Source organism: Pezoporus flaviventris, unplaced genomic scaffold (assembly GCF_033815535.1).
Source record: "Pezoporus flaviventris isolate CSIRO_AGI_PZ_B2104156 unplaced genomic scaffold, CSIRO_AGI_Pfla_v1 ptg000029l, whole genome shotgun sequence".
Taxonomy (NCBI): domain Eukaryota; kingdom Metazoa; phylum Chordata; class Aves; order Psittaciformes; family Psittacidae; genus Pezoporus; species Pezoporus flaviventris.
The window spans coordinates 17961219-17973659 of NW_026892577.1; the positions used below are offsets into that span (position 1 = coordinate 17961219).

Here is a 12441-nt window from a genome sequence, read left to right on the forward strand (position 1 = left end):
TGTCAAACTTCCTGTAAGCAAGCTCTTTCCTGGAGAAAGAATGTTGCATTGTATCATTTCCTAAAGGCAAATTACAAAATTAAGATCATGACTATCCATATAATTTTTTTATTTTTTTTTAAAGAGCTTACAGCGAGGAGGTCCATAACATGCTAGAAGTTTTTCTCCTGATTGAAAGAATCCCTGTAAGCAACAATCTATTCCATAGCCAAGCTAGGTAGTTACCTTAAAAAAAAAACCAACCAAAAAGCTCTTGCAAGTCTACCTCAAATGGGCAAGCCATCAACTCCACATCCCTCATTATTAATGTTCCCTAACCAATCAACTTGCTATATTAATAACAATGTTCTTCATCATTCTGCTGCTTTTATACTTACCTTTAAGTCCCTCCCATTCTACCTCTCGACAGTTTTTTTTCTTCCACACTAATTACTGAAACACCTTACCACACATCCCTGCACTGTTCTTGAAATTTTGCCCAATTTCAAACCTCTCCTTCAAACTTTCGTCTTACCATAAACTGTATCAGGGATCAGCCAACAACAGCTTGTTTGAAGAACAAATGGAGGTAGCGATTAAGAAAAACTCTCAAGTGTTTAACAACTTTGTGTGCTTAATGACTTCTCTCTGCTTCTCCTCTTTTAAGCTACAAACCCTTTGAGGTAAGGAATGCTTCAGTGTGCTTGTTGTGTATGTATGACCAATGCTTCTTGGCAGTCCTACTACATATTATGCAACTATATAAAAATGCACCTGCACTTTCTGACACAAGTTACTGCTTCTTTGAAGTAATCACCTTTGAGACATTGTTTTTAATAGCTTAGATGGCTGCTGTATAGCAAGGAGAGAAGACAGTTAAAAGAAGAAAAGGTGACAGAAGAGCTATATATTTAATATATAAAACTTCTACTGGAATTCAGCAATTTTAAATATACTCCTACTTCAAGAGGGTTTTTACTATAATGTAAATATCTTAATGTCTCTTAATTGGCCGCAACTCCTTCTAACTAGTCCTAACCAAAACAAAGACATCATCTTCAAAAAAACCTCCATGGATGATTTAAGAGGAACCTTAACTTCAACAGAGCATCTGGTACTGCCTTTCTACCAAATCAAACTGCAATTTATTGCCTTCTAATGTATGTACATTAGACCATTTCCTTTATGGCTCCACTTCACACAGAAGCAGTAACTGAAGGAAATAATGGAGTGCCCAACAAGTGGGAAAGTAATTGCTCAACAAGTGTGGAACAAGAGAGAGTCAGTTGCACACCATGCACATGTGGCAGCTCTTCAGAGCCCAGCCTGCAGTGGTAACAGAAAGCTGGTGTTACAGAACAAGCCCATTGTGGGAACTCTGCCAACCAGCAGCCAGGAGTGCTTGTCCATCTAAAATCCTTGGGTCCTCAAGGATTAGGGGTCAGGAAATGATTCCTTCCAACAGCACCACCTCCTGCCTGTACCTGCCAGTCATTAGCCAAGCACAGATGGAAGACTGTTAAGGTCAAATCTTAGTCTTACACCGCACCCAAAGAACTGTATTAAAAGGATGCTTAGGTGGTACCACAATGGTGGTGGTGCCAGACTGCAGAAGTGCCAGTTCAGACGTCCTAATGTTAAGAGAAATACTGGAATACCTTGTGTGAAGACCATCTTACTAGGTTAGTTTGGTTTTTTTCCTCTAGATATTCTCAGAGTCACTCCACTTCTTTTGAATTTATTAAGTTTCCTATTACTCATAAACACAAAATAGAAGACAAACACAAGAGCTATAAAGTTATCATGTTCAGGATGCTACACAACCGCAGTTTAGCCCTTTCTGCACATTCGGTCATAGCTACATCATCAACTAGAGTTCAGAGTCCATCCATACCTTATTCCTTGAGCACTCCGCATAAATGCAACAGAAAAGCCTTGGAAAAAGTTATGGTGCTTATCTTGGTGCAATAAGGCTCCACAAACACCAAGTTATTCTTCATCAAACACATCCAGAAAACATATTAAATCTTAAATGAAATTGTGACAATTTAGGTATTAGCTTTGGGCTTGAGAAATTCACACACCACGTCTCCCAATGCAGCTACATTCTTAGAGCACATTAGTGTCACTCTAGGAAAACTGCTTAGCAAATAAAGCAGAAAACTAGAAACCACCTGGTTAAAGACCGGTTTATTATTTCTCCAATAACACCAAGAAAACCTATGCCAAAAGTATCAATAGAAACCTATTATCTGAGGGAAATCCAAAGACCTCAGCCATAAGACAGTCATTTGATTCATTTGATGCTACAATGAGATTAAAAAGAAGATTAAATCTCTCTCAGAAAGAATATTTGGAACTACCTGCAGCTTCTCTTGGAAGGATGTCTGCATTCATGAAAGACTAGTGCCTTGCTTTTAAAATGACAACTTTTACTGCACTGTTTGAACACAATTCACAAAACTCAAGTCTGGATTCAGCCTGCAAGCAAAGTGTCAAATTAAAGTTGTTACCTTAATCTTCGTATTTCTTACGGCAAGAAGGTGACAGAAAATATTAAGGGAAATTATTTACCACTTCTGTACACTGTGTCAAGTCATCCAATGTGGACTACAGTCATACTGCCAACCACCAGAGTGAGGCCGAGTTTAAGTTATTGAAGAAACCTTACTCTGCCAATTGCCTGACCTTTCTTACACCCTTTCCATCCTTAAAAATTTTATAGAGGATGCAATAACAGCTAAATGTTAGCCTGAGTTATTTGGCCTTCCAAACCAGCAAGTATAACATCCATGGATAACTGCTATTTGCAAGTATATAAATAAATAGTTTTGGGGGTTTTGTTGTTGTTTGGGTTTTTTTAATTATCACAGGAACAGACATCATCTACACCACCAGTGAGTTTTCTAGATCTTTTATATGAAACTGATACGCAACAGAAAAAAAGCTTAGGTGATTTTTGTTCAAGACCAGGCTGGACAGGGCCTTGAGCAACCTGATCTAGTAGGACACGTCCCTGCCCACGGCAGGGTGGTTGGAACTAGATGATCTTAAGGTCCTTTCCAACCCAAACCATTCTGTGTATCTATGAATTTTTTTTTTTTTTTTAATGTCTGCTCTGGGTAACATTGCAGTCCTTCAATGCAAACAAAAGAAGTATCATAGAATGGTTTGGGTTGGAAGGGACCACAGCTTAAGAGTTCATCAGTGTTTCTTGTTTACTTCTTAGTCCAGGCATTTCCTGCAGAAACTTAAGACATAAATAATAATTAAAACGTGGTATTGCTCTCATCTGCAAAGTGCAAAATAACAAGCATTGCAACACTACATAATTCTTACACCTCTTTTAAGAAAAAACATTACTTTTTTATGATTTCTTAAGTAGACCACAATGAATATGTCAGACTCTATCCAACAGCACTGAGATCAGGCTGCTCATCTGTATTTACTACTGATTCACCACTTTTTAAAACTAGGTCTTTCAGAAAAAGTTCTGACATTAACCCCAAATCAGGATAAAATTCTCATATTGTTTTATATGAATGTCAGATTATCCCTAAAACCTGAGTTTCCAGAGCTTAGACATGAGAAAATGAGTGTGCAATCAAATCTACATACCAGAAAACTGATGGCTACAGTAACAAGTATATTAAGTCTGTATACTGGGCAAAGGTTCTCTTACGGTTACAGTCATTTGACCTTTAGCCAGCTCTTAATGCCCCAGCCAACCCTCTAAAGATGGAGATTTGCAGCAGCTTCTTGTCTGAAATAAGCCATGAAAAGATTCTTCTGAACCCACTGTACAAGCATTCATTTAAAATGTCATGAATGTGCATGAAATCAGAGTGCTTCTAACAGCTTACTTTGCAGCTTCTGTTTAAATGCACTAACTCTGAACCACCAGAGGATAAAAGGACTCAAACCTTCCAGTCTGGTACTCATGGACCTAAAATATACACAAGCACCTCTTCACAGGTGTGTTTACCTAGTTTAAACCTTATTTAAATAGACTCTCGATGCACACACTTTCCACAAACACCTGCTTCTCCCACTGCAGTGCCGACTTGTACAAGGCAGTTGTATTTAGTCATTTTCTGTCCTAAAGCCATCCTACACACCAGTAAGCAGCACTTCAATCACGAAAATCTTGGTTACTGACTCATCCCCCCCAGTCAGAGCAAAGCATAAATTCTGCAATAAGGAGAACAACTACAGAAGTATCTGCTCTTACCTCCATATCATTCTGGAATGGTCTGAAGACTTCAATTTGGCAAGATTTTAGAAAACCCAATCCTCATCAGACTGTAAAAAAGCAAGCTTATAATTAACTCATATTTCCAGCCATTTGTGGTTATAAAACCTCTCCCTAGTGAGCTCAAGAGCATCCTACGTTGGAAACACTCATTAAAAAAAACAATGCTCAATTATCACTGGATGTCAAAAAGAAGCTTCCTTTTGTTGACCTAAATCTGTAAGAAAATTGATGAAATGAACAAATATTTCAATATGCAGACACATTTTCTAGATATCCAGCTAACTTGAAAATTGAACCAAATGGAAGTTGTGGTGATGGTGACCCTAGATACAAACTTGTACCAACAGTAACGATTCCATCAGTTTTAAAACACCCTTTGCAGATGTAGTCGCATTTCAATTTTGCATGCATGGACAAAGCTTGATAGTCACTGCTTCCATATGGTCGTAACTCAGGGCACCAATTTTCACTTTTTCTAAGCACTGGAAATACAAGACACCACATCCAACTTAGGCTTACGGTGCATACCTCAGTACAACAAGCATTCAGCTGTTAAATTTATCTTAGAGTAACTTATGCATCACCCCACAATAACAGAAGCTCTACTTTTCCTTTCTGTTTTTCAGGCAACTACTATTAATAATAATTAAAATATATGCAGCCCATTAAAGTATACAAATGGCATACAGTAAACCAAATGACAGCAGGTAAGAGAAGACATGCTGTTCATTTTCAAATCATTAAATTGCTTTCATAAATCTATACAAAATTGCCATAGAAATTACGTTTCTGTGTCAGAATTTTAAAGTGCAACTTCATTCCATTTAATTCAGGTACAATTAGCTAGGTATGCTGAACAGCAGAAGTGAAGTTACCCTTATGACAATCATAGGATTGTCTGTGCTGAGCAACAGCATCTTCTCCAGATGCTTCCCTCAAGAGCCTATTTAGACATTACAATGGGATGGTATGGGATACCACTACTTAGTAAAAGCTTGCTTGGAGCTATTTTGGTAATCAAATAAAAAACTTAGTTACTCTTGAGAAGCAGTACTTTGTAATGTGGCTTTTTAGCTGCTGGAGGTATTCGGTGCATCTTTATACCCTGGACCAGGGTATTTCAGCATCACAGGCATGACAGAGTTAATACCCACTAGCTCAGAGGAGAACAAAAGGTACTCCACTGCAACATGCCTAACATTTACATTGCCTCTCTTTGCTCATTAAACAGGTTTTGGTTAAATAATGAACAAACTGTATTACAGACTCCGATGAGAATTCCAAAATTATAAATCAACTGGTAAAGCCCAGAGGAGAATGAAGGGAGTGGGAGGGAAGGAAGGATAATATTGACTAATATAAAGGGCGCAGCTTGACAGTGGATATTCCTGCCACACCTGATCAAACATGCTCCATGGGGGAGGGGAAGGGAGGGAGAGAGCGAGAGGGGAGATGGGACAAGGCAGCCTGAAATTTGCATCCGGAACAGATTAAAATGGGTTCTTGGGGGATTGAGAAAATACATAATATATATTACTATAAATGCAAAATTGTACTAAAAGCTAACTCAAATGTCAAAGATTACAGCTTGAATAAATTTAAATATAAAAGCAATGTGTTTCCATGAGCTAATGAAAGAGACATGAAAGGAAGGTCTAGGCAAAAAAAATACCCCCAAAACCACCCACAAAAAACCTTCATTGCCTGGAAGATGAGACAGGAGACTGTATTATTCAAAGTATTGCTTGGGAACAGTCCATGTCTAAAACTGAAAAAAAAGACAGCAGAGCAACAATGTCCTATCTCAAGACCCTAGTCAGTAAACAGCAGTCACTGAAGCTGAAATTGCCTGTTTAAAAGAACCCAGTGTAGTCAAACCAACATGCTATCATCATCACATATGAGCAATTATTATCTCAGCACGAACCACACTTACATGATGACTAATACTCACAGGGAGTCTTGAATCTCTCAGTACATTAAACTTTGCCTTCTCTAACACAAGGAGATACTGGGTTTGCATTTTTCCCCAACAAGTCAACAGCACGTTGTATCTAGCTACTCCAGATAAATGGCCAGTCCCTGAAATTTACTCATACTGCATCTGTTTGAGCATCCTGCCATTCCCTGCTCTTGTTGATGAGAAGCAGTATTTGCAATAATGGCAAACAACTTCAGGAGTCTTATTTTAAGGAAAATTTTATCTCATGGAAGGGAGACAAGGAAAATTTTGTCCCAAAACACTTCTGGTGACTGTCTGCGTATCCTACATAAGATGATTGAGCTTACAACACTCCACAAATCCAGCCTGTCATGTAGTCTGGGTATAACATCCAGAACAAAGATACAATCCAGAAACGTAAGCTGTTCCTTAAGATGTCATGACCTGACAGAAGAGTCCTGCTCACAGCCAAAGGAAGTTCACCTGGCAAAGCAAACCAAAGAATTATACTTACAGGCAGCCACAAAAGAGGAAGGAATAAGGGCTTAGAACTGGCACATGTCCTCAGCACCTTTCATTAGCACCTGGAAGCAGCACCATTGTACTTCTAGGGAACATACTTTCTATGGGATTCCAGGCTCAATGCCAACACAAGAATGGGCATGCTTTGCAATTAGAAATGCAGAAAGTCCACTCAGACTTCCGTTTAGTGCAGCTCTGAACACTCACTGTAAGGGACCAGAAGTAAAGCTTATTTTCAAATATTACAATCAGTAAGACAAATCCTGGGGAGAAACAGTTGAATGCCATATACATATTGCTCAGGATTAGCCTTACTTCCAGATTCTCAACATACACTTAAACAATCACTCCTGAAATTACAAAAAGAGAAAACATGTGAGAAAAGGGGAAAAAGGTTAAGAAAAAAAAAATTGCTCTAAATAGACATCACAGCTTTGTGTTCTACTGAAATCAATACAGATTTCCAGTTCTTTTCAGTGCAACTGGTCACAAAGTAAGCCTTTCACTTCAAGATTCGAAAGACCCAAGTGAAAAGTGAAGCCTGTGCTTCACTTATTACTGATAACACATGATGAAAACCAACAAACTGAAGAATGCAAGGAGAAAACAGATAATGGGAGGCTACTTTCTAAGCAGATTTTCCCCACTATTCACAGATCAGAAAACATAAACAAAGCACAGAAAGACTGTATAATAATATACCAGATTGCATATATCACTACAAGCTTCAGTATATTAAAGAAGCTTGCATATTTATATTTGTGTGCACACACACAAAAAACGTATATATACACATATGCACACATACATGTATCTCTCCAGACAATGGCAGCAGTTGTATTTGTGTAATAGTTCACAACTGTACTATTTGTCTAAAAGTATATACATATTTTTTTCTTGTTATTCAATATTTGACTGCTGGATAGCAACTAAGACAAGCAAGTACATGTGTACATGTATTGTCATATACACTAGCAGGTATACGTACCTGTTGATTTCTGTATATGCTTACCTGTTATATTATTCAGAACTTCTTTTAAGTAGCTAAAGCTATGGAGCAGGGGATCCCTTTCTTCATCCTATAGGTTATATACAGAAAGTCATTAACAAGCCAAACATATTTCTCAAGACAAATCTTAATATTGGGTCTGTAAAGACCCATTCATATTCACAGGTCTGAGTTTATCACCGTCAGCGTGTTTACTCCATCAAAATCAAGAGAAGCATTTTTATTTTTCTGCTAGAGCTCCCCAATGTCATACAGCTCAAATGTCAAAGCACAGGTTCAAGACTGAGCATTCCGATTTGGTTTTATTGTCCTTAGAAGTATTTCTGATTAGCCTTCCACTGTTCAATAAATTTCAGAGCAAATCTAACTCATACCATATTGAAATGGCTCATCTGGATTTGCTATAATGTTAATCTATGCAGATTGTAATGGGAACAGAAATGCAATGACATTTGGTGCCATTAAAATAACTTGGAAAAAAAAAAAAATCACAGTGCAAAATTTATATGAATAGCAGCATCCTTTAGCCTTAGCCTATCTTTACAATATTAAAATAAGGAAGAGCAGCAGTTTCCCCAAGCTGTGCACATCTGCAGCCACACCTCCTACTAGGTAGCAGTGAGCTCTAATGAAGAAATGTCTGTTAGAACAAGGGCACTGTCCTTTGACAAACTGAAACCACTTGTGCTGGATGACAGCCATCTGCTATTTATGTGACATTCTGAAGCACACCACAGATGCAGTTCACCACATGCACACATTTATACTATGGAAGCCATAAACTGACCGATGCATCATTAAACTTGGAAACACTGTATTAATGGCTTTTAACAAAACAGGTTTGCAACTATTAACAGGTTTCACTACAGAATATAGCTAACAGTCACAAAGCAGAACTAAAGATACTATGCTATATGAAAAATTAATATATACCCTACATATAATGACTTCCTCAATTTTTATTTCATGACTTTCATGATAAAGACTGTCTTCACTAAGAGAGCACTCAAGATATATAAAAACACTGTGCTAGATAAAATAACATTATATATTCAAAACCTCTGGTATAGCAGGCAATAAAAGTCTAAATGAGATGATTCCCACTGGAATACAACGCAGGGTTTTCTGTTTACTTAAGGGGTATATAGGCAGATTTCCAGCTTTGTACCTCTTACAGTTGCTGGCACACAAGAAGCCAAAATTGCTTGGCATGAAACAATGTAGAAAGTTATTCCAGCTTTACTTATAAAGTACTGTAACAAATGTTAAAAAAAATTGAGTTTCTTTCCTAAAATCAGGTGGTCTCTGTTACAGCATTAAGAGCTAGCAACAATTCAGGGTAACTTACCACATGTGTGTGAGTGCTCCATCGGGCATTCCGCTTTATGGCTCCCACCACCGCGTTGATTTCACCTTGTATGATGTAAATGTTCTTATCTACCATCCTGACAATTCTGAAAATAAAAGTAACTCAAATTAATCTCCAGCCTCTCACAATCATTCTCTTCCTCTGATGAAACACCAACTTGGCCCTAGTCAAGCAGGAGGCCTGCAGCAATACAAGAAACTCTTTCAAATCTTTCTTTTGTGCATGCAGACAAGTACGGTTATTTTGTCAAAAGGAAGACAAAAGAAAGGCGCTTTTCTACCGAGTGTGTTTTCAAGACCATGAGAACAGACAGTTAGTTATAACAGGGTACCTGCGAAGCAAGAGACAACTTTGCCAAGGTACATTCCTCAGTTTTTTTTCTAGTCTATGTAAGCTCACAGAAAGATAAAATGCTAGGGTACCAGGACACACATCCATGACAATGCAATCACACGCATATCTCCAGCAACATGCAGAGTCCTGCAGCTCTACACAGAACACAAAGCCAATCGTGTGCTCTATTAAATAAGCATCAGTGGCTTACCAGAGCAAATAAAGTAACTTATAACAGATATTGATTTCACACTTACTTCATGAAAAAACCTTTCAAAAAAGCAGGCAAGTAAAAAAAATATGAGTAAGACCTGCACAAAGAAATGAGCAAAACTAGAAACAAAACTGGATGGAACACAGGGAGAAAAAGTGAGAAAGCTGATGGCAGAAATTTGTTCTTATGTAGCCTCAGGTTTTACAGGGAAAAATTTAAACTGATGTACCCAGAGAGAGAGGCAGAAGAGGCAAAAACTACTATACAAGCAAGAAATATTTGTAATGGTCTGAGAAAAAGAAAGAGTGGATTACTATAGGATCCTTCTCTCTATACTAGCTGTAACCCAGACACAGTCAAGCATAAAGAAATAAGAATGGAGTGGAATGAACAGACACAACTGTTTATAAAAAATAAACAGGACACATAAAAAGGCTGGAGAGTCAGATACCATATCTGCAATTGAGAGGGATTTAGTGAAATAGTAGCCAAGTAATGAGACTTTTTCAGAAGACATGAGAAGGAAATGAGGAATCCAGCTTGAAATCACAACAGGCCATCCATAGGGAAGTAAAAGAATGAAAAATGAAACATTGATCACAACTCTTGAAATCAGACAGGCTCATGTAAAGGACTCAATTGGGAAGAGGGGGTGGAAGGTAATCAAACACAGAATACAAGAAGGATTTTTGCTCAGGTAGCAAAAGCAAAGCTGGAAGGAAACAGGTTTTTGCTGTATTACTCCAGAGCTCAGAAACGCCACCACAGAAATTTCAGAACATACATCCTGAATCTATCAGGCTTCGTGTTAATTAACATGTTTGAATTATTAAAAACACTTCAAATATATAAATATCCTGAGTGAGACTAGTTTGCTTCAGGACCCCGTAAACAATGGAAATGAAGCAAAATATTAGTAAAAAAACCAAACCTCAATCTCAAGGGAGAGCATCAGATTTGTTGTTTCAGCTTTTTACATGCTTGCAATAGGTAAAACTGTTTCTAACCTCATTAGATTATTGATAACAGTATTCCTAAGCGTCACACAGGTAATGTGGGGTAAAGACAAATGTGTTTTCTAATATAGGAACTGATATCACAGACCAGAGCAATAGATTAGCTCATGCACTACCACGACTCAGAAAAACAAATAGTTCAGCCAAGTAGTTTGCATGCACCCTGAAGAACAAAGGTTTATATCCTCCCTCCACACCTGTATATAACAGAACCACAGATATTCTTCCTACTTATGTATCTAATGCCTGAGATGTTCCCAGCCTCAACAGAAACTTATTCCATATATTGACTACATTAAAACATCCTTGGTAAGAGTTTTTTCTACTTCAGTATGTTGTCTTTGTTTTTGTACAAGGCATTAATGAGAGATTTTCTCCTCCACATAAAATTCCTCACTTACTTATTTCTTCTTTCAGCAATTCCAACATTTTCCACATTTCTATACAGGCAGTTTGAGGAATCAGAACTCTGGTCTACAGAAGTACTTTGGGGGAAATACTTCATACATTCAAATTTGTCAAAACTCAAGTTTTTCCTGTATTCACCATTACAAAATAATATTGAGCATGTAACCTTTGTGGTTCCATTCCAGGCATTTAGCAAACTAGCATGGAAACAAAGTCTCCCCCAACCTGAGGTGAGAAAGCATGTGAATACCAGACATACGTATCGCATGCCCGGCACATACAAAGATACTCAATAATCTTGCCAATATTTAAGATGATGCCAAAGCTTAAATGCTATTCTGCATACTACTGAGTCTGCTTGTAGGGCTCCTATTTCTTTCCCTCTACTATTAACCTAAAAGAATCAAGTTTGTTAAACTCAATCCTTCCTGAATGTAGAAGACTTAAAATGATCAGCTGTTCCTAAACCTGGTGCTAACAGCAAAGTATGAAGACAACAGACACAGACCTCCAACACACACCTTTTCTTTTTAATCTACTGGGAAACTGAACGTGCTGATCCTTTCAAGCAAGGATGCAAAAGATCCATGCTGCTTGGCAAGGGTCTCCTGACATTAAAATTCTGCAAAAGTTAAGGGTTTTTTTTGCAGTTATATCTTTTCATTATTAACTATTTGAGAAGCCTTGGTGAGAATGCACTCTTTTCCTCACTGCAGATTCCATTAAATGTAACTTTATTCAAAAACACTAAAAAAAAAAAAAAAAAAAATCACTTTTTACATGCCAAAAACTTACCTGTCCAATGCTACTGAAATAATCTATTGCGCTGGAGACATTAATTCACTTTCAGATTTTAAGCACGGGGTGTGGAAATTCTACTTTACATTTAAGCTTGCTGTTAGCCAAGCAATAGCATACACACAATCCAAAGTAAACCACAGCCAAACAGCTTCATTCACTCCAAGAACCTTTGCAACTATATGCTGGAATAGGAAACAGAAAATAATTAACAGCCGGTGGGGAGGGAAGGCATAAAACTATTTTCAGATATGTACCTTGTAAGCTAAAGCCACCAAAAGCACCATCCATTTCTGTGAGTTTATTTCAGACAATAGAAATAATTTCTCTAAACTCCACATTTCCTAAAGCCTACCCTTTATAAGCTGTCAGGTAATTTCAGTATGAATTATTTCAACTCTTATCTTAATTGCTAAAACCAACTGGTCACACTTTAGAGCTCAGTATAGATGTACTGAAGGATATACTGAAAAAAGTTTCAAGATTGAAATAAATGCTCTAAAGCTACAGAGAGAAAGTTACCAGATTTACCAGACCAACACCAAATGATCAGTTTGGTTTATGAGAGCATGGTAGTAGTAGTCAAGTAAAACCAC

General features: G+C 37.6%; 1 protein-coding gene across 7 annotated transcripts in view; it reads right to left on the reverse strand.

The window, feature by feature from the left end:
• The window catches only part of GBF1 (golgi brefeldin A resistant guanine nucleotide exchange factor 1), a 106368-nt gene that overhangs the window by 91414 nt on the left and 2513 nt on the right, over positions 1–12441 (reverse strand). For all 7 annotated transcript variants that reach the window (XM_061459348.1, XM_061459346.1, XM_061459351.1 and 4 more), the window contains exons 2-3: positions 9056–9161; positions 7711–7777 (exon numbers count right to left, since the gene is read on the reverse strand). In XM_061459348.1, coding sequence (XP_061315332.1) covers positions 7711–7777; positions 9056–9151 — 163 coding nt within the window. In that variant the 5' untranslated portion in view covers positions 9152–9161. The remainder of the gene's footprint in view (positions 1–7710; positions 7778–9055; positions 9162–12441) is intronic.